This window comes from Lonchura striata, chromosome 2, assembly GCF_050655825.1.
Source record: "Lonchura striata isolate lonStrDom1 chromosome 2, ASM5065582v1, whole genome shotgun sequence".
Lineage (NCBI taxonomy): Eukaryota > Metazoa > Chordata > Aves > Passeriformes > Estrildidae > Lonchura > Lonchura striata.
This window is the reverse complement of record NC_140704.1, coordinates 40,446,808-40,470,275: the sequence shown is the minus strand read 5'-3', so window position 1 is coordinate 40,470,275 and position 23,468 is coordinate 40,446,808. Positions and strand designations below refer to the sequence as shown.

Sequence of the window (23,468 nt, the reverse complement as noted above, 5' to 3'; positions counted from 1 at the left end):
CATTCATGGAATTTAAGAGCAGATACAGACATGAAAGGTGAATTTTCTAACCATATTGAGAAATATTCCAAACACTATTACTTGTCCATTTTGGAAGTGATGCAGCAGAGTACTATCAAAACAGCATCTTAAAATGAAAAAATTACTACCTCAATCCCCACCTATCCTGAAAAGTTAGTTTACTAACATGCAGTACTGCAGGAAAATTGTTATGTTACAATTTTATATAGACTTTATTTAACAAAATAATACCAAGCTGAAGAATTTTTTCTCCAAACATTTAGATTTAGATTGACCGATAATAAAAGTGAATAATTTGGAGGATTTCATTTAGTAAGATTTGGAGTCTTTTTAGGATTTACCAAAATATTCAGTGATGTTAATGTCTACAATAATTAATCTCAGGAAGGCTCTTTGTTGTTCTTGGGGTTTGGGGATTTTTTTTGTCCCCTTGGGTTCATTTGCTTTTACTACTGCACATCACTCTTCCCTTTGATAAACAAAATCCAGTGCAAGCAAAGTGACTAGCCAAAAATAAGTTCATTTGCAGGGGTACACTCCCATTTGCAGGTTCTGGTCTTTGGATTTTTCATGCTTTGCTGAGCACTTCATTTGGGTTGGCAGATTCGGATAGTCATATGGTGACAATTCTCATTTTCTGCAGCATCTGATATGTCCACTCATGGCATCACTGACAGCTAAAATTAGATATTTGGCAAAGTAGTCCTAGAAACTAAGGGCTTGATCAAGTTGCCTAATTATAGCTGCCTAGTGCCATTTGAGATGCCCTGGAGTACCCCCAGCAACCACAGAGACCTGGCAGGTATCACACAAAACCTACAGAAGACCTGTGGCTCTGCAGAGCGGGAGCTGTAGGCAAGGAAGGATAATCCCACAACATTTCAAAGGGCACAGAACCTTTTGTTTAGACTCATTTAGGAACTGAACACTATGTGCTTGCCACTGGGATATTGAAGAGATCAATTCTCCTGTCTTAGCTTGTTCTTGAATCATATTCCATCTCTTTGCAGGTGGGTGCATGAACTCTGTTGCTCTGTGCCTGCTCTCTGGCACAGAGCACAAGGAATAAAAAACAGGAAAATAGGTCAGAACAAGCGTTAATTTTGGGGAAGTGAAAGGGTTGGTGGAGAACCTCTTCCAGGGAATCAGAGGGAGGGCTTGCATATTTTCCTCATATTCATCTTATCACTGTTTACACAGAGGAAAAAAAAAAAAGATCTGCTTAAGGAATTGTTCACGTTAGTTCCTATTGTGTTATGGGTTTTCCTTGGAGATGTCCAAAGCAAAATCCAGTCTTGCTTAATTTGTGAAATTTGACATGATTTCAGACTGGGGTTGATAAGGTTTGTGTTTAGGGAATCCTGATGACATCTCTCTCTAAAGATTGTAATTCTTCATCCACCTCTCTTTTCTGACAAGATTGTATAAAAGTAGTATAAAAAATTGCTTTATTCTTCTTTTTCACATTAAGCAGAAAATGGCTTTCTTGAGATTATGCATTTGCACTGGACTCAAGAAAACAGACCCCTGCAGAGCATGAAATGACACTGGGGGATATATTTTCCTTGACATACTGGGCATTTTTCATCTAAGGCAGCTCTCCACCATTCCCTCCCCTTTTTCTTTTTAACATAGTTATGCAGTACCTCATATCGGCACTCATTCTTATATTCTCCTTAAAAAGAAAATGAGCACCAACAGTACAGAGGGACAAATAATGCTTATCATAATAAAAACATTATGGTCTCAAGAAAGTAAGCACTCTTTGGAAAATAGTATGAAAAATACAATGCTCATGTAGTTTCCCTGTGGCCAAAATTTCAAATTTACTCATGAAGGTGTAAAATATTTCCTAGAAACCTGCTGAAATTACATAAAATCTAATAGTTTGATGCCCAAGGCAGGGCTAATAAACCTTCCCTACTTCAGCCCAACAATTCAACTGCCTGAATAAACAATACTGAACAACTACCACCGCTCAAGTGCCTCCTGAATATTAGATTCTTTTCTCCAACAAAATAAATTTCATTGAGGCCAATATTGATTCTGACTGGCATATATTTCTGTTCAGATCAGCAATTTACTTTTCTTTTTAAATCTGAATCAATATACATTGGTCTTACTTTTTCCTGATAGGGAAGCTGCTTCTTAAACCCCTCTGCATTCTGCATTAACTCAATCTGTTCAGCTGCACAATGGAATGGTTAAGATGATTATTAGTGATATGACTGAAGTTATTTGCTCACCATCATTATAAAACAGTGCATTCAGAGCACGAGCTAGAAATAGCATGCTTAAAGAGTGGCTAAATGGAACAAATGTTTAAAACTAGTGTGTAGTTAATGAACAAGGATATTCATTGAAGTACTTCTCAGTCAGAAACTGAGATAAAAAGCTTGCTGTTGAGTAAAGACCATTTAAGATATTTCAGGACCCAATGTAGATTGGTGGTGGAATGAGAGCCATGCCAGGAGTTCCTGGCAGTTGGTGACTTTTGTGGGTGGAATGGTCACCACACAGCACAGCCTCACAGGCCCAAATGCCACCTTGCTCTTACTTCCATAGAGAAGCTCAGAGGGTGTGGAGCCTCCCTCACTGGAGATATTCAAGAACCACCTGGACACAATCCTGTGCCACGTGCTCTGGGATGGCCCTGTTTTTATGAAAACAAGGTCCAAGAAAATATCTTGCACATCAGAAATTTATGTCATCTTAATATTAAACAAAGGAAACTTTATATTTGTTTCAATATTAGAAAATTATGAAGTATAGAAACATATTAATACTTTAATAAATATCCAACATTTAGCAGTCCCATATAGTTTAAATTCTAGATAGAAGGGATAATGTCTGGAGAATTTTAAAATATAAGTTAGACTGTTAGACAATATTTAGAACAAATTTTAACAAATTACATTTGGATTAAGTAGATCAGGTATTAATTTATTTGTTTCATGCTTCAGCTGGGGTGTTAAATCTGTCATAAGGCTACAGAGAAGAAAAATATCTTAAGATGGATAGAGATGGGACAGTTTAGAGAGAAAATTAAAAGTTTATGAACTGATCACATATTCCAATGAGGGAAAAAAAATATACACTTCTTATTAAAACCCTGTGGAACCTTGATGCAACTATAACTTGAGTAGCACCTGGCAGTGTCAGGTAGGGTTTCTCGAAGACTCAGATCTTTTGACTTCTAAAATAGTTACAAATAACCTAAACCAGTCTTTTTTTCTCAATCACCATAGCAGGATTAAACAGTCTGTACAGGGAAGAAAGCTTTTCAATAATTTTTTTATGTATGACACTAGAGAAATGATGTGGCATCTAAGTCACTAAATATAAATCTGGTGAAAAGGTTGTTTAATTTGCTATGTGTATTGTTTAAAAGTAAGCATACAAAGAATTTGACAATCTGAATTTTCTGTTTATCTGAGAAAGTGTACACCTACTCCTTATACTTGAAGAGAGATTTCCTGTCAGCATTCATGAATTTCTCTCTTGACCCTGAGCAGCAAGAGATATATTGCAAAGGCAAATGTTTAAAGTTTATATCAATATACACGTGGGACAAAGGTAATTTACTCAGTGAAGGAAAAACCCCCTGCTACATTTAATCATGCTCAAGTACATGGGAAAGTGCCCTTACAGCTGTTGTTTCTCTCTGCCTTTTTAACCCGACTATTGAGAAGCCCTTTTCTTCTCATGAAACACCTTAAAGCCAAAGCCTAATTAAAATAGTAAAACAGCACTAAAGCTAGTGGGCAGACTTATCTCCAGTCACTACAATTTGCAATTAGATTTTGGGTGAGGGTACAGGAAATCAATGTTATGGTCACCCCTTAATGAGAACATAAACACTTCCATATTAAAGGATTATTTTCTTAAAATCCCCACAGGTAGGCAGGGGATTATTGCACCTGTGAAGGAACAAAAACATAGCAAAGAAAATAGCGGGAAGCAAAAAAAAAATCTCTTTGCCTCATGTGGAAATGGTATTTTCCTTTCTCCCATGATCTCAAGAAAAGCCAGATGAGGACAGAAAATAATAGTATGTATACATGTGGTCAAAGCAACAAGGTCAGGGCAAAACTCAGAGCTATTCTGCCTCTTTAGAACCTCCTGAATCCGGCTTGTTTCAGTGTACTGATACAAGAGATAATAAAGACACAAAGAAGTCTATGTTGGCATCAAACACCTTCTACTTTTGATCATCAGTGAATGCAAACAGGAATGTCTTGGTGGAGGCCAGTGGGACTTCATCACCTCTGATCATGTGAGAGCTTGGCTGATTGTATTCTTCAGACAGAAACTGCAAGTGTATATTTGGGGGCTTTTAGAGAGGAAGAAAGCAAAAGTGAGATATCTGTGGGAGACATTCTGCACAGCAATAGAGACTGGAATCTGCATTATGAATATCCAATAGCAAGGAGTCTCACACTCAGCTGCAGATCTGCTGATACCAACAGCATCACTGACAATCACTGTAGTTAGAGACTTCATTGAAGAAACCTACCCTTCCTCGTGAAATTTAGGAATTGTATAAAGCAAGAAAAAAGCTTCTCCTTACAGTATGTAATTTGCACAGAATGACTCTCAAGTTTCTCCTCCAGTCCCTGTTTTGACCAGCAGCTAATGCTTTGTGATCACTAGCCTTGTTTACTTCTGCTTTTCAATCCCATTTTATTCACTGTCATTTAAAGCAGAATAACTATTTTTATTTTGATTTTGTGAAATTAGATGGTTTTATTCTTCCAGACTTGTAAAAATTAACAGGGTTGGTTTAAAAAACATTCATTGAGTGAGAATAACAACTCTGTTTGGTCTTGGATTTTTGGTGAGAGAGGGAGACAGGTTACTGGGTTTTTTAGAACAAGTTTAAATACAGAAAAGAAAAGTCCTTAAGAATGTTACAGCTAACAATGTAAGTTCACTTTTGCTGAAAGAGATTAGATTTTTTTCCTGCCTTCTTTATATTTGACTTGTTGTTTATAGACTATTTACCTGCTCTCCACAAAACTGATTGGCATTTTTCTTTCTGGGTGGGTTTATTCTTCCTTTTACAGGGGAAAAAAAATCTTTACACTTCCCCCCGCCCCTTGTTTTTTTTTTTATCTTAAATGAGGAAAAATATTTTCAACCATGCCAGTTGCTCTACTCAGAGGGACCACAACCAACACAGACACCCCTTATGAGGTTAACAAGACTAGAAAAAAGGTGTTTATTCACATGGAACATCTTACAATACAATAACAAAATTGGATGTAGTCATTCAAATAATTTAATTTGGTTTTAGTCAGTTAACAAGATTTCAATGCCGGTTGTCCTTTTAAAAGCAGTTATTAATGAAGCCATACAACTTAGCCATCACAAAAGCTTAGCTTTCTTTTATTAATGTTATATGAATTTTTTGTTTGTTTGTTTCCTGCTTCACTAAAATTTCAAGAAAAACAAAGTGATTGCCATGTGGTACAGTCAGTCCTGGAATGGCAGCACAGCCTTTTATTCCCAAATTCTGAGAATTTTTTTAAATCTAGACAGCAGCCTGTAATTTCTCTGAAGGGAATTACACATCAAACCATAAGCAGACACAGTGTCCATAATCAGTTTCCCTATTGTACAATACTTGGCTGTAAGAACAACAAATCAAATGCTTGTCCTCCTTCTATTGCCCCTTTTACCTTGAATTAACTCCTCTAGTAAAAAAAAAAAAAAAGGGGGGGGGGGGCAGGAGGAAGGTATAGAGGGGCATATGGAGTGGGCCCAAAAAAAGTCATGGCAAAGAATCACAAAATTACTCCATTTTGCATTTCAGAAAAGTCAAGATGACCAAACTTTGGCTTCATACACCCTCTATTGGAAAGCATCAAGTTTATGTCTCTCTTCCTGATGTAACTGAGCATGCAGGAGGAAGTGGGGAAGCATGAACATTTAACTGCCAGAAGAGACAGGTATCTATTCCATAGATCATTGCATTTTAAGGGAGGAAAAGATCTGATGAATAACTGCATTTGACATTTTTGACTATGAGGAGCAAAAAGGACTGTTCAAAATTACTCGACAACATCCCTTTAGCATCACACCAGAACTCACAGGTTTCTCTGGAAAGGCACAAGTGTTATAAAATTATCAGCAAGTAAAAATAGGAACTGAAATAATAAGACTTTGCTATGATACACACAAGCAGTAACCTGATTTATTTGCCCCACAGGTGGGATTTTTTTTTTTATTTTGAATTAAATGGCTTTAAAATAAATCTGTTCATTTTGTGTAATTCTCATGTAACAAGTATTATGGGACAAAGCTGCTCTGCACTTCTACATGACCACAGCTAGAAACTGTTTGTTTACCCAATGCAGAATTTTGTTCTGTAAGCAGATCTCTTCTATCATTAAGTTATTAATTATATATTGAATATATTCACTATGGGTTGAAACCCCTATGTAGCCTGAGTATCTTAACTTGGTTCTGGACAGATTTGCTCTTTTAGGAAAGAGTGAGAACCTTCACTCTTCAGAAAAAGATTCTGAGCTACACTTCTGAAATCTTAGCCCCCATTTTCATCACAATGAAGAAAAAGAAATATTATCTATGCAATGATGGATCTACTATCACTGCTTTAAAATCTACTGTTAGAGAATGCTAACACATCCTTTTTCTCACATAGTAGTGCCAACAGATTTTTAAGACTGAAAAGGCAATTCTATCAAGCTTCAATATATAATGAATTCTTTTACTTTCTAACTTCCAAACAAAATATTAAGATAAACAGCTTGACTTGGTATCAGGCATTGTTCATCGTATGCTCTCCTTTACAATGCTACAGCTTTCACAGTTCTGTTTGTCTTGCATAATGTACCGTATGTGGGGCAGTGAATTACATTTCTTTTCAAGAGACCATGCTGAATTACTATTTCTTTCCCAGGACTCAGAGGTGAATAATTGCACCTGTCCTCCTTAAGCAGACAAAAGACATTAAGCAGCAGCCAAATGGAAAGAAAGATTTAAAAAGAAAATCACTTTATAGTTTGGCAGGAAAACAACTCAATCCAACCTTTCACCCAGCTGTATACAATATGAGGATTTTCTTGCGCAGCTACTGAAGAAAATGAAGTCTTCAAAGAGAGACTGCCCTGATAACAAAGCAAAAAATTAAGGTGCTTTCTAGAAGTTTAAAAGATCCTACTTTTAAAATAAATTCTTGACAATACAAAAAGAAAAAAAGAAAGAAAAAAATAAAGAGAAAAGCTCAACTACACATCTAAGTGTTTGTGGGCAAATGTTCTCATTTACAGGATACAAACAAAGAAATAAAATAGGATGGGGGAACAAATAAAACCACATGGCTTTTCCAAGACCACACAGAGATGCAGTAGGAGAACCTAGCACAGAGCAGAAGTGAAGATGCTGGAACTTCCCGACAACCTTGACAGTGTGTCACAGGTTCATGGTATCATTTAGATTGGGAAAGACCTTCAAGACAGAATCCAATTGCAAGGATTTTGTGAGCATGCTGAACATAAAGGCTGAGTCTTGCTCTCCCTGACTGCAAGCAGCTGGCAGGGAGATCTGCAGCAGCTCTGGTTTCAGGAGAGCAAGCCATGCTGGCAGGCATCCAGGGACAGGTCACCAGGGCAGAAGGACAGAGCCTCAACAGAGTATTTGCCTTTGGTGCTAGGAAATTCCTAGCACCTGACCATGCCAAAGGGCTAGTTCTCAAAAAGACAAGAAAAAAGCATGAAAGATGAAAATACTGAAGATAATCTCTGCAAAGACCTTTGTAATATTTCCAGACCCTTACAATTTTTTTTCTCTTGCATGGAAGCTGACTATATACCCAAGGGAGAGAGGTATTTGTACATAAATGGAAAAATATTCTGCTCCTTGTGAAACCTAAAGGTTGTCAGTCTCTTTGGCAAAAATCCATCTTACGGCTAAAAAGGTAAATGCCATTGAAAAAACTATATTAAAATATTGACAGCACCCAAACAAAATAGAAGCAAAAAAAAAAAAAAAGGAAACAAAGGAGTGATGCCTTGAGGGGAGATGTCCTTGCAGAAAGCAAGTCCCTTCTCCCAAAAGCACAAATGCCTGTATTTGACATCCTTAATGAGAACCTGATACTGCATAGAAGAGAAACACTGGTGGAAAGCAAAGAACATAACTAACCATACCTTCTTTCAGCTAGAATTTTTGGGCTTCACTAAAACACCTCCATCACCTTATTGTAACAGGTTTTAGAACAAAAGCAAACACTGTCTAGCTATATACGTGGAAAAAATACAGAAAAGAGACAGGTTTGACAGATAAGGTAACAACTTGGAATGAATGAAAACCAAAGCTTACTGCCATTCTTTTCCTCCAACAGCTGCAGGACCTTGGGAAGGATCTCTTTCAGTACCATTGCTTCCCTTCCTATTTTCTGTCCCATCTAGTTACATGCCTTGTGATAGGGACTTTCTTTTACAGTAATTTTGATACAAATCTGAGGTCAATAGAGTCTTTATCAAGGAAAAAGTCAACACAGCACTGTGATGAATTGTCCCTGGATTTCAGATATAAATAAAGCCTGTTATTTTGTGGATCTCTATTTTTCCTCTCAAAAACTCAAGCTCCCTCCTTGAACAGTGATGAAGAAATACCTTCTACAAAACACCTTCAGTCTCCTCAAAATGAAGTTCTCCTACAGAAACCTTTAAACTGGACAAAAGTAGAGAAATTAATGAAAAACTTGCCCAAGACTGACACACAGATCACAATGTCTCTCAGGTATCTCTTTTAGAGGATTATACACCTAATAAAAGCAAACCAAACATTTGAACAAAGGTGACAAAGATGAAAATTTAGATTGCTTAACAAATTAAGCATGCAAGGAACTCTAGGATTTTGAAATTTTTTAGATCATATGCTCACAGCAGAGTGTTTAAATCACTGGTGGAACATATGTCAGAAATCAGCAAGGGACAAATGATTCTTTGGTCAGCATTTGGGTTTACAGTAAAGCAACATTTGAAATTTATCAAGGGTAAAAAACTGAAATGTCATCAAAATAACATTTCAATTTTGACAAATCAATATTTCCCACAGACATGCATTTCTTCCATCTCCCTTTGTAAACAGAACTTGCTGTTGACAGTGCTGCTGAATAGCATCCCTGGTGTAAATAAATCCTCAAGGCAAGGAGATAGGTCTAAGGGCAAAAGGAAATTTTCATCCCTTATGCCTTCACTGAATTGGGTGGGTTTTTATTAAATCAATAACCACAATTAAAATTAAGAGAAAGAGTCCATCAGCAAAATGATTTGAAGTAGTATTTTCTCAGACTAGTACAAAACCCTTCACCCTGGGAGGCTGCAATATAAGGAAGTTGCCTGAGTGTGTTAATTATTTAAAATGAAAGCAACACAGTTGCTGGCCTTTTGCGATAATCAATCTTTCAAAAAGTGTCAGGTGTCTCCAAAACATGTGACAGGTTGGCAGTTTGTAGCATCTACTGTCAAGACCTAACACCAGGATTTTCTCTGGAGCCTGAAGGAACTCATCACCTCAACTAACAAATCCTAAAGACAACCTGTCTGGCTTACTGAAAATGAGATGGAGAAGCTAAATTAGAACCATACATCTCCTATTTGCTAAATTAAAGCAGAAAACCAAAACAAACACTGGAAGCGTGTATATACATATATATAGACACACATTCATGAATACAGACAGAAATGCATATAGAGATATGTATAGGTAGATATATATCTGTATCTGTAAATTATAGACATTTACTAAGATCTGTATTTACTCCCTCCTACAAGCCTATTTTACAGTCTAAATTTAGGGAATTTTCTTCTCTCAAAAAAAGAAAAGAAGAAAGGAAGAGGGAAAAAAAAGCAGCATCTGGTTTGGGTTTTAAAATTCTCTTTCTGTCTCTTCTTCCACTTGAGTACTCAAGAATAAAAAATGTAGAATCAGCAAGAAAATTCTTGCTTCCCATAGAGTGTTTATAAACAAAAAGTTCCCATCTGCAACATAGTTAGTCAACCATTTATTAGCATTTGGAGGTGATAAGAAACTTTCTAGCAGTAGTTATTTTAACAATAAATAAATATTGTGGATATATCTGTGTAAGTACTGTCAGTAATTTCAAAGATCTCAATTGACTTTCCAATGAGGAAATCTTTCTTCTTGAAAATAAGGGCACTAGTTATTTACAGGGCATTTTTTTTTCTTCTAATCCTGATAGCATTAATTGTTGAAAAAAAAAATTGTCCTATGTTTTTTGCAGAAAATTTGACTGTTTTCTGTTAAATGACAGGAAACTAATCAATAAAAGGCATCAACAAACATCAATAAAAAAAAATTTAATCTGTTAAGATTTAGAGAAACAATGACAAAACATAATATGTGTGATGTGTAAACAAGTAGAGGATACTGGAAAAAATAACATTAAAACAACACTTACAAATAAAAAAAACCCAGAATTCTGAAACCAAGCATTTCTAAACTCACTTACATGGAACTTCTCAATTTCCCCAGAATTTCTGAAAAATATTTGTTGCGAGTCAGTTGAAGGGTTTTGCGTTATCAGTGCTCTCCCTCCCTTCTGAGAGGCACTGCCCTTTTGGAGCAGGGCATTCAACTTCAAATTGTAATTGCCATCCATCAAAAGTGTAATTGCCATCCACTCCAGAACACAAAACTCACTTGGCCAACCTGAAGCACCCGTGAGCAGTGGCCTTTCACACACTCCACAGACCTGGCAGGCAGCATCCACAGCACTGTCCCTTAGCAGGAGCCAAGCAGAGCCACAGGCAGCATTTAACACAATTATTACAGCATCATCTACGCATTTTTGAATAAAACTACTCTTTGAGGCGAAATACACTTAACTACTTTGGTTAGAGTTATATATTGCTGGTGACTTTTCCCTACAACACTTCACTAAAGTTCCATGTCAAAGCTTAATGCACAAAACGAATATGCTGGGTAACTCAAAGGCGAAATGCAAAACCCATTGGTGGATTTTGTGATTTTTTTTTTTTTTTTAAGGCCTGGCCAAGTTTTAATGGACTGTCACACATGAACTATTATGAAAGCACTACAATGAACTGAGCTGATAAGCTGATCTGATCAGAATTAACTGCATGTGATTGCTGCTTTGAAAAGCTGGCCTAAAGAGGCAGCATTGAAAGCAATCTCACGAGTCACTGGTACCGCTTGCCTCAGCTATAAGTAAGCACAGATGGTGAGAAAAGTTAATTAAGAGACATATTTGTTTGGGGGTTTGAAATTTCCACCCTCTCTTCTCCAAAGAAGCCAAGCCACAGTGAAAATGTGTTTTACGTTAGCGGCCTAATAAGTTCATGCTTTTGAGGCTCTGTTCCTGTAGATGGAGGTAATAGATAAACAGAATAAATAATTTACGTCAGCAGTTAGCATATGGATTTGCAGCTGATCACTAAGCTACTCCTTCCACCTGATAGCTACAACATCTCGTCAATTAAAAATATTCCTTTCCCCACAATCCTTCATTACTTTTCTCCTAACTGGCACAGCTTCTCTCTTATAGCACAACTCTACCTAGCAATGGAGACGCCATCCTTTTGATTCTCACTTTAATGACTGCCTCTTTATTTTATACTCTCACTTGTTCTTGCAGGATTTCATAAGGAACATGTCAGCAACTACATAAAAGAGCTTCTGGTGATACACTTCTCTTTTACTTCTGGTTGGGAACTCTCTTTCCAACTTCTTTCCAGCCAGTGCTTGATCTTTCCTCAGATTAATTAATGGGGGAAAGCTGGGGCCGTCACCAACTTAAGATCAAAACACATCCTTTACACTTTATATACTGTAAGACTGTGACCAAAGTGACATCTGGCAGATATTTTGCTCAATGGTCCTTCAACAGTGTATAATTTCTTGGTCCCATTTCCACTTTTTTTCATCTGTGGCCGTTATAAAGACAAGGGCTAGTAGCACCAAAGAAATACTGGCTAGAAAATGGTAGGGAGCAATCTCACATGAAAGGCCTATGAAGGTAAGAAAGGGTTAACATCAAGGACAGAGAAAGCCAAGACTTCAGAACTGCAAGTGTAATGGAGAGGTTCTTAGAGAGACACTTCCCAATTCATGCCTACTGTACTATTTATTTCCTTTCCCATCACTGCTGATTATAAGGATGTGCATGTGTAAAAAAGAAGTTTCTTCCTCTCTAATCAGACCAGCTCTACTCCACAAATCCACAATCCACTGTTCGTGACATTACAAAATGAATCAGGCAGGAGGCTCAAGTCAGATCAGAAAGTGACAGCTTTTGTTTAAACAGATATCTCAGAAATTAGTGATGACAGGATTATACTTCATAAGCATTTCACTCTTTGCACTTTGGCTCTAGGACAGGTGCAACAAAATTACCCACTGGAAATATCTTAGTATTAAAAACAACACAAACCAAACTGATCTTTTCTACTTGTATTTCTAGATAAATAAAAGTCTCTTTGGAATAGGATACATGTGCTATGTATTGCATGCTTCCTGAATTTAAAGAAAGATGATTCTTAAAACATTACCTTTGCATCATATTTTGTATGATGTGTGAATTTGGTATGCATCAGTAAATTGCTTCTGTCAGTCTTATTTTGGTGTTATAGAACCAACTTTGAGTAGAATATTTCACTTATAAAAATGTGTCCCCTAATTAGGATTACATTTCAGAGAAGAGGATCACATCAGAAAACTAGAAATTGACAACCAACTCCAGCCCTGCACTGAGAACCTTCCTACATCATTCTGCAAAGATTTTAGCCAGAAGCTTGATCTGTGTTTGATATACAAAAATGTATATATACACTTAAAACTAATAAATTATTCATTATATATATGTATACATACAAATTGATAATTGTAACTCACACCCCCAGATGATTCCTAAACATTGTATTGCCTAATCCCATAAAAATGGTAGGTTTTCTAATTTTATAAATGTATGCAAAATAAGTTCTTTAAACAGTCAATCACTGAGAGCTCACTACAGATGTTAATCCAATTTGTGTGGTAATGATCAAAACAGTCAGTTTACATAAAGCATTACAGCTGTGCAATGCTGCAGTCCAGCAGTTCTGTCATCAGCAATGAGGCTTACCTACCTGGAACTGGAAATTTTTCCGATGGACTCTGCATAGTCATGCTGACAGTGAGTAAGCCCTTCCATTAGACTTGTCCACAGTGACAGTGTTTCTCCCTTTCTGCTTTTCCATCCAAGGACTGATTGTCAGTGGAAATGTGTAAAAGGAGCTACAGCTCCTTCTACTGGGTCTTAAGGTTTCTAAGATTAAAGATTTGAGATCCTACAAGGGCTTGCAGAATTGAGTGGAAGAATGCCAATAGTGTCTCATAGCGCTCTGCATCACATTTCTTTTTAATTCTGCTTTTCACATTCCAACTAACAGCATAATTTCAGAAGCAATCACGCATTTAAAGAAGCCACAGAAAGAAGTCTGGGGACAGACTGTTGGAATAGGGACTGCTAAGCAAACTGATTGTCTGATCCATATATGACATCTCAGATGTAACAGCTTGTAAACATTATGTGTAGAGCTCCAAATAATAACTCTACAGATTTAACCAATCATGCTTTGAAGGCTGTCACTGATTTAGTGGACCATGACCAAATCCTGTTAGAGTGCAGAATAGATTCTAGCTGAAAGTCTTACATACACTGGGTTGGGTATCTAGATAAGGATTTCAGAGACATTTTGCATGCGACAGAGATGTATGCACATAGAGAAATTAATACACACAGCTAAATTCACCATCCCATGGGCATATAACAAAGGTTTCAAACCCTGTAAACACACTCTGTAACAGTTCTGTCTGTTTCATCAGAGAGTATCACATAGCCAAATTCCTTCATAAGTAAGGACTGACTTTTACAAAGGTGAGCATGGCAGGTATCTGAGACTGCTACATGAATGTCCAAGAAAGGCATAAAAGATTCCCATACAATTTCAGCTGGAATACTCCAAAGCTAATGAGATCTGTGTTTGTTTTATCATTTAGAGATGTATTTCTTTAAAAGAATAGAACAGTCTCAATAGTTCATTTGTTAGAGTTAATTCAATGAACAAGATTTCTGAAGATCTGTGAAATTCTCTCATCCTTCCAGCAAAATGTGGAGAAAGGGAAATTAAGTGAGTCTTTGAGATGTTTAAAAAAGCATGGGTAGGAAGCCTGTGTAGATGTGAGAGTGCTCAAAGGACACTATTAGTCAAAGGTTCCTATCTTGCCCAGTGGGGATAATCAGAATTACTTTGTCTATTTTTTATCTTCCTGTGTGAAGAAAGTTCAAGAGAAAAGCATGACTAAGTGTCTTCTCCTATTTTGAGCAAGACATGCTGTATTTTTCTGGCTGTAAGCCTCTGAGTGTGAATGCCAGAAGAATTTCAAGCCCCTAATATCAAAAATAATTTACTATGTAAGGACCATCTACCACATTATCATTTATATTAGTATACACAGATCCTGCAGGGTATCCTGCTTCCCAGTCAGAAATTAGCACCTTCTTGTTTGTTCAAAAACTGCATTGCACTGTTGACTGGGTTGATATGCAGTCTGTTTTTCTCTTAGATAATTCAAGAGCTGAAAAATGACCCTGTTTAAACAAATTTCCTGTTCTTTTCTTTCCTAGGGTGGAAAGACTGTTTTTAATCAATGGTTGGAGCACTATGGAAAAGAGATGCCAAGGGTGCTCTCTGATAAAACAAAATAAAAACATCACCTTTGTTTCTGACATACTCAGGACCAGCCAGAGTCATAAGGGTCTCTTAACACTGCACTTTGTAAGATATATTTTCTTTCATTTAGATTAAAAACAAACAAACAAAAAAATAACTAGAGAATTTTTTTAACTTATATTTGGCCCAATTAAAATTAATCTTTTTTTGTCTCCTTCAGCTTTTTTTCCAAACAGTAGAGAAATCCAAGGCTTTTCTCTTGGTGCTATCTTCAGCGACTAATATCTTTAAGTCCTCCAAGGGTAGATCCAACTCCCTGACATTTGTCTGCCTTGAACTTGCAAAGCACTTGTAAGTTTGTTAGCCTCCAAAGTGTCAAAGAACTGCAATGATCTTTAGAAATATTCCACATAGGAGGTTTTGCAGAAACAGCTTCATACAGCTCTACAACTTACAACTTGTTCTGGTGAACCTGTGTCAGATGAGGGCAAATAAAATCCTCTGAAGTAAAATAGATACCCAGTTGGGCATGTAATACTGGGAAGATTCACAAATAAAGGAGCTCCTCTGTATCCAGCTTTTATTATTGTCATTTACCATAAAAAAGTTGGTTTGAGCCCAGATTAAACAAACCCAAATAGAAACAGGAACTAGACTAATTCTAACTTCATAATATACAATGAAACAGATATCCAACCAAATATTAAGGCTTGTTTTTTTTCTTGGAAACTTGACATTTATTTGATGCTGCAGAAGGGAGGAGCTGAATTTCCTGGTGTGCCTTGCCCCAGACCTGCTTATGGACTCACCCTCAGAGAACAGAGAAGTAGGGAAGGTATGGAAAAAGTGTGTGATCACAGTAGCAGGTGCTGCAATGGCAGCTAACCTGTTACAGCTTCTTACCACCAGCTTAAGAAATCTGTCCAATCTCTGCTGAGTAGCACTGCAACAGCTCCTCAGATGAGCCAGAAGCAAGAAATGTGCCAAGTTTTGCAAATGTCTGAACCCAGGGACACTGAGGGCAGGGCTAATCAACCAATCTTGCACAAAGTTTTATGCAATTCTGCACATTCTAAAATCTCTGCTTTTCAGCAATCAGATAAATCAACTTCCAGACTGAGCTATCATTTCCAGTGACTACATATTAAGATGCTCAATGAAACAAATATTGTAGAGATTGCATATGTACAACCTATAGATATTTTACTATATTATTCTAGTGGAGCTACCCTCAACTTTAGTCTAAACAAAGGAAAGAAGAACTGTGGAAGTGGCTTGAAAAGACTGACTTTTCAATTCAAATTTTAAGCTCTCTTCCAGGAAGTACAGGATTCTTCTTGTATGCTCTTTTGCTAAGCAGAGTCAAACCTTGAGTCACAGAGGGGATAGTGTTTATTCTAAATTATCAAAGTTAAGAAGCAGTTAATGATTTGAATACCCACAGTTTAAGATAAATTAAGCTGTCATGGGACTCTTTTTGAGCCGTCATTCTAAACAAGGAAAATATCTGTGCCTTTGTGATGTCAAATACTTTATATTTCTTCACTACAGTTTTTATCATTTTCAATGACACCATAATGGAAGTGAGCAAACAGAAGAATCTATAGAGATGTTTCATTTATTCTGAGAACTCATCATCCCAGAAAAAAAAAAAGATTTTACAAATTTATTCCTCTCCTTTATTTCAATTACCATGTTAATATTTGAGACAATTCCTAACGCAAACTTCTGGCCAGAAGTCTGTTTGCAGGTAAGATAGCAAACCTAAATTGAATCACAATGATCTTGCAATAAGACTGCATATCACAATTTCCATTCTGTACCAAAAGCTGCACTTTCCCATTTCCTTACTGGAATTCACTATAGGATGGCAAAACTTCATTACGTGCACATGGCAGGAGGTTAAGATGCTATGTCTTTTAAGAAGTTCTATAACCAACTGTCCAAAGCTAAGTTCAAATCCAAACATTAAAACAACAAAGTGTGGAGTGGGAAAGAAAGGAAGATTGCTTACACTAATGAGATTTTCCCCCATTAAATCTCTTGGGGTCTTTCAAAACCAGAAACTACATGAATGAAAGGGCTCTGCTATAAGCAGTCAACAACACCAATACAACAAAACTCACCACAAGCCTATAGTTGTGACCTTTTCATGACTGTCCAATTAAAACACACAACAACACTGAGCTATCCTTCCCCATTCTTTTTGGCCACCAGTTCATGCACTTATAGAAGACCAGTAGTCTTTGCTTAGCAACAAGATTGCATGTTCACCACTGATCACATAAAAGATAAAGTAATGAGTCTAAACAGATCTAATTATGAGAAGAGATGCTCTCCTTCTCTGACTAATCCACACAATTTAAAATGTCTGAAATAGAAAGAATAATTCATATTACAGGCTCACCAGAAACAGAAATGAGGCGCTCTGTAATACTGCTTTTCAGACGATGTTTCTGACACCAAAACCCGGGCATAAAACAATAATTTCATGCAAGGAGAAAGAATGCTAAATGTAAAAAAATAAATGAATTTTTACTGAGGCATAAAACTTTCACATTTGCTTATGTCTAAGACTCATTCTAATATTTTTTTAGAGTTAGGGCTAGTATAAGTGAGTTGTTCTGTCTGGCATAGGACAAAAAGACTGCTGCAGAAGGGTGCTGAACCATCAGCCCCTGAGTGCCTCCACCTCCCAGGGAATCACAGAGCTCATTCAGGTAACTGCAGAAAAGGTTTTCATTACTTACAGCAGGATGTCCAGCACAGTAGGTGTAGCTAGCATGAGACTGGTAGTGCAAGCTTGCTCTTGGAAAGGTGTATGTATTCCAAGCAGGTTGGCTGCTATTCCACTGGGAGCTAAAGCCAGGGCTCATGGTCACTCTCGATTTACTGTTTTGGTACGTTCTCACTGTGGAGCTGGACTATCAAAAAAGAAAGAAATGCAACGTAAAAATAGCTTTTAGGGTAGAATACAAATAATGCAGCTATAATTAATCATCACTGTGCATACATATAATGCCACATGGTCTGGAACTAACTTGAATGTTTCCTGTAAGGAGCTGAGGAAAGCACAAAATGGATTCCATCAAAGATATCAGTGAAAGAGCTGTCACTGTTAGACTGATGACTGTTAGACTTCAGGCTGGGATATAAATCAAATAGACAATCGATAAGTGATAGAAGTAAGGAGATGTTCTGAAAATGTGAAGAAGGTACAATCCCAAGATTAATTGTAGAAACCTCCATATCTTTTTAGTATATTGACATTTATTGAACAACTGATCAGCTATGGTCATTTTACAGTAAATGGCAGTTTGGGGCCAATGTTTAAATCTATTTCTTGAAGACTTGAAATCCCATCTAGTGGCTAGCTAAAGCTGAGCCATCACAAAGCTATGTATCAAATACACAACCTTCTAAGCACACTATAAAATTTCATGACATTCTAATTACTTAGGAAAAAAAAATCTAAAATCTTGATTTTTTAAAATTCAATTATTTAATCTGAAAGTAACCTGGACTACAGATATGTAAGCCATATGCATTCTTTCAGTTCTTGTCTCATTTTACTTTAATTGTAGCATTCTGCTTCTAGTCTTCATTTTAAGAAAAATATTCCTAACAAACATCTGCACTGTTAGGAGTGGTTTATTAGGACAGCAAAAAATAATCAATTTTCAAAAGAGTAGGAGATGCATAGGAGTGGATGCATTTTTAGCAGGTATTTAGGTTGGTCTTCAAAGACATGCAAATGTACCTTTTATTCCATATTCTGCTCTTCATTTGGGTTTTGCTTGCTTTCTTTTTATTGGCAAAGGTGTTCTAAATTTCCCATGCAAATTTACCTCAGCTAATTGTAGTTATTATAAAACTAAGCTTATCCTTTTTAGAGCATTAAATTTACAGTGACCTTGTTTATACACTGAAAGCTCGAGAAATATGAACACAAATAATATTTCTTAGAAATGCTTATAAATGTCCCTGTTAACAAATTGATGCTATCAATTTCAAAAGCTATACTCAAGAATGACACTTCATTTATTTTTACCCTTCTTGCAAAGACAACTTTTATACAACAAATGTGTAGCATTAACCAAATATCAATATGGGCCACCATCAAACAAGGTGTTTCATATGACCCAAAACCATTCTTACCCTGAAGTGCTTACAAGATAAATGAGAAGGTCAGCTAAAGGATGAAAGAGCAGAGTCCGGTGTAGAAGCATGGAAAACAGCTTCATAAACATGACTTTCAGTTTGCTTTCAATGCTTCAGCTCAGTTTCATTGAGAGAGAATTAGAGAAATGGAAGGAAAAGAGAGCAGAGAAAAGACATACAAAAAGGTTTCAAGGACACATTCTAGCTGTAAAAATATATATGCTGTAGTCTTTCCAATTTTTAATAGCGTATTTAGAGCAGCTGCTTGCAGAAATTACAGGCCATGCTGGCATGGGCTGAACATGCCCTCTTCATTTAATTTAATTTTCAAAAGTTTAAGTACACAAAGTTTGACTCAGTTATCAATTGCTGTATAAACTTTAAGTTCAAGAAAAGGCCAAACGATTTCCTGCATGTGTTTATTTCCTGTGCCGCCGATTAGGAAGCCTGAAAAGAGCAGTTTCCGCTCACCAGCTCTCAATATCTCGACAGATTCGCCTCCCGCCCCCACTCCTAAGAGAAGGATTCCTGCGGTGTGATTTCTAAAGATTTAACTTACGACTAGCTGAACACAAAGCGTATGAATGAACACTAAAACCTACACTAAACTCTCATTAGTCACTGTGTGTGACAAGTGGTTACTTTGTTCTTACAAAAGGCTTTAGGAGAAAAAAAATATCTGCCCCTATAGTTAAAGGGGCTTATTTGAAATAAATCTTTTTGTATGAATTTAAATCATGACAAATCAAAGGAAAGAGGCTATAGCTACAGCTAGGGAAAAAAAAAATAGGAAAAAAAACACATACAAAAAAAAAAAAAAACAACTGAGGAGTTTTAATGTGGGTTTTTTTTTTTTTTTTCCCTTTCCTCTTTTGCCCTCTTTCCCCAAAGAGCAGAAACTGCATTTTCTTTCCTTTGACATATTACTTATCTTTCAGATCACTCCTCAAAGACATATCTTTCTTTCTGGGCCCTGGTAGACTTGCTTCTACATAAGAGATGAAGGCTAGGTTTTGTTTCGGCCACATCAAGTAGGTTTTTAGCCCTAATGTACTTTTCCGTGTACATTTCTCCCCTCTATAAACATCAGATATTCAAGTATGGCTTCTTATTAACTCCTCTTGAGAAGTTGATCCCTCATTGAATATTCTGTGAACATTGAGCTATTCTATCCTAATAATAACTTTGCTCCTTCCTATCACTTCTGATGGGTTTTCATTGTATGGACCAGTGGAAGGTATTTGTGGCTGATGCGATGTAAAGGTGCATTGTCAGTTGCGATACTTGTTAACTGATTATTTTCACAATGGCAGCAAACTCCACTTCAGTAAGGAGAGATCTGCTACTGGCACTACATAGATGTGCATGATCCCTGTTCACTTCTGAGAGAATAAGAGCAAAAAATAAGCCTGTTTTTCACCCAGCCTACCTGAGTTGCTGGACAGCCTTCTGCCTGCTGCCTGGCTTTTGTTTGTGTGCCACACAAAACACCCTCCCAGATCTGTCCCCATGCTGGGGACACAGTTTAGCCCCAGGGCCAAATCCAGGCACAGAGTTGAGCCCCTCTGCCCCGTTTCTATTCCTCCACCCTGCTCCTACCCCACAATGCAGAGGCACAGAAATGAGATCCCACAGACCCCTCAGGGTGGCCAGGAGCTATGCATGGGAGCTGTCTGTGAGAGACCCCTCTGCTCTGAATAGCTCTGGTCAGGGACCACCATGTCTGAACCTATAAAAGCTGCTCTCTTACTGCTGGATCACCTCCAGGAAAAACCCAAAACATATAGGAAAACAAAGCAAAAATCAGTGGAGACACAGGATAATTGGCTTTGAAATCTTGAAGAAATACAGCTCGTCTGTCTGAAAATAGAGATTGCTGCACCACCAGCCACAAAGTCCCAGGACAGCCGGGTCCCCTCAGGCAGTCAGGGTGCAAGGATGTGAAACCAGGGACTCCAAAAGTTGATGGTTTGATTTTCTCTGCTCAACAAAATGCTGCATACCTCTGCAGCCTTCTCAGCATAGTGAAGAGGCAGCTCTGGGAAAAACACTGGAACAACTGGGAGAGCTGGAAGGGGGCAGTGGTGCCCGGGGCCAGGTGCCCAGGTGCTGGCAGGGCAGGGCAACCCTGCCAGGTGAGGCTGGGGCCGTACCTGCCATACACAGCCACTCCCCCACACATGCCAGGGCACAGCTGGGCCCTGCCTCTGGGAAAATGGATTATGAAAAGAACAAAACACTGCCTGGGAGTAAGGGAAAAAGTGAGAAACATGCCTGTGAGCATCGGGGGCAGAGAGGGAGGAGGGTGAGAAGGCTCCCCTTAGCCCCTGGGGAGCCCACCTGGAGCAAGTGTGGGACAGGAGCTGTGCAGAAACGCGTGCTGGAGGAGGTGGAGATGTCCTGAAGGAACTGTGGCCTACACGAGAGCAGAGGATGAACATGAGGAGCAGGAGAGGGAGAACATCCCCTCCCTGTGCCAGCAGGGATGGGAAGCAGGCTCAGGAACAGAAGAGTAAAACTGAGCCTGGGAAAAAGAGGGAAGAAGGGTTGGTTATTGTCATAATTTCTTCTTCCTTCTCACTATGCCAACTTATTTTAACCGGTATCAGGTTATTTTTCCCACGTGGAGTTTGGTTTTCCCTGTGAAGCTATTTGCTAAATGATCACCCCGTATTTATCTTGATCCATGAGCTTTTCCACTTTATTGCCCACCCCTTTTTTACTGAGAAGGAGGAGTAAATGAGCCTCTGGATGGGGGTCTGGCTCACCACAAGCTGGCAGGTCTTGTGGCACGTGAGCTTGTACTCAGGATTTAGAAGTGTGTCTCTTTCCTCTTAACTACTGATTCCATCAAGAAAAGGAATAACCTCTCCCCATAATCCTAATGTTTTATTTATAGCTCTTAGGTTGTCAATGGCAAACCACAACTGCCACTTCTGGGACAACCCAGTCCCCTTTTGTCAGAAAACTTCTGCAGAGAATTATCAGATTAAAACAAACAAAATCCATCACCAAACCCAAAATCAGTCAAAAAAAAACCCAAAAACTTTTTCCCTCCTTGTTCTGTCTTGCCAGAAACAAGAAATATTATAAAGCAAGAGGAGAATTTTATTTTCCTTGAGTAAGCTAGTCCAGCACCTTTATACCCCAAAGGCCTAATGCAATGTAAAATTGAGATCAGTAAAATTTAAATGTCTAAGCATATTTTAAAGTGTAACTTTTTTTTTCTGTGTCTTAATTTCTTTGGTTTCTAAGTATGGATAATCTTACTTTAAAACATTTAGAGTAATCTTTTCCTTGTGTTTGTAAAAGATTTGAATATTTTTGGACATAAGCATGACTGAAGTGGAAAGTGTTATTAGTATTATTAGTACATCTTGAGCTTAACTTCTTTTGGTTCTTAGCTCTTGTAATAGCTGATGTGTGAAGTCTAACAGTGGAAAAAAGAGAACATAGTATTTATGGAACAATTTTTGTCATCAAAGCACTGGGCACATTTAAGGTGGCAATATTTTTGACTGGTGCAACACTTCCAACTTTTAAAGAAGTTTATAGTAGATGTAAGAATGAGCAGCCTCTCTATTCATATGTGAATAAAGCACACCCTTTGACTAGGACATTAAACAAACTTGATAGTTCTGACACAGCTTCATATCATCACACCCATGCCCTCCACTCTTTTGCATTACAGTGTCATCATGCAGTAAACTAACATGAAAACTATGTGCTAACTTCTGAATTTCTACACCATGTCAAATGCAAGATTTACTACATCTATCAGACACCTTTCTGTCAAACATTCCAAGATGCTATGATTGTTATTGGCTTTGGCACTCTAAAAGAAGGGAGAGGCCCAAATGTTGTTCTCCACACTACCTCTTGACTAACATTGACGTTAAAAAAAAACAAAACCAAAACCAGAAAACAAGTGGGATTAAAGAGGTGTAAACATCTGAATTCAACCTCCCATTTCCTCATCTTTTAAAAGCAATTTTACAGAGCTATGATGTCATTTTCTTAGCCCACACAATTTGAGCTGTTCTCAATCCCCTGGATTTTCATTATAGAATGGTTCTGTCTTCAGCTGCATCTTCTGTTTTGTTTTTTTTTTTCTGAAAGGAATTGTGATTGAAAGGGTATCCACCCTCTTCCCATATCCCTTCAAGGGATTTTGACCTCCCCTATTTTGGATGCTGAAATGATTACAGCAGATGGAAAAAGCCAAGGAGAGAAAGTGCCATTCTGGAGGTACTGCTTCTAGGAACTCTATGCTTGTATTTGGATCAGGCCATGATGCAAAGTACAGTCCTATACTCCTAAAAGTTTGTATGCTTTACAAAATACTACTGTTCCCATACTAGAAATCAAAGCTTTCCTATGACCTGTAAAAGTAAGAAATGAAAATAGCTTCCTTGGAACATTATTGCATGAGCTAAAATGCTGCGGGTTTTTTTATGCTCAGAGAAAATATGAAACTGGCAAACTAAATCTGAAGTTAGTTCATCACAAAATCCCCCTGAGAGACCTTAAAGATTTGGGAAACTGAAGAGTGAAGATTTT

General features: G+C 37.6%; 1 protein-coding gene across 11 annotated transcripts in view; it reads right to left on the bottom strand.

The window, feature by feature from the left end:
- Window positions 1–23,468, bottom strand: part of RBMS3 (RNA binding motif single stranded interacting protein 3) — a 703,116-nt gene that overhangs the window by 471,948 nt on the left and 207,700 nt on the right. For 8 of the 11 annotated variants that reach the window (XM_031503883.3, XM_085573225.1, XM_085573227.1 and 5 more), the window contains one exon: window positions 17,498–17,671. The exons of the other annotated variants lie outside the window; for them this stretch is intronic. In XM_031503883.3, coding sequence (XP_031359743.1) covers window positions 17,498–17,671 — 174 coding nt within the window. The remainder of the gene's footprint in view (window positions 1–17,497; window positions 17,672–23,468) is intronic. 11 annotated transcript variants of the gene reach the window in all.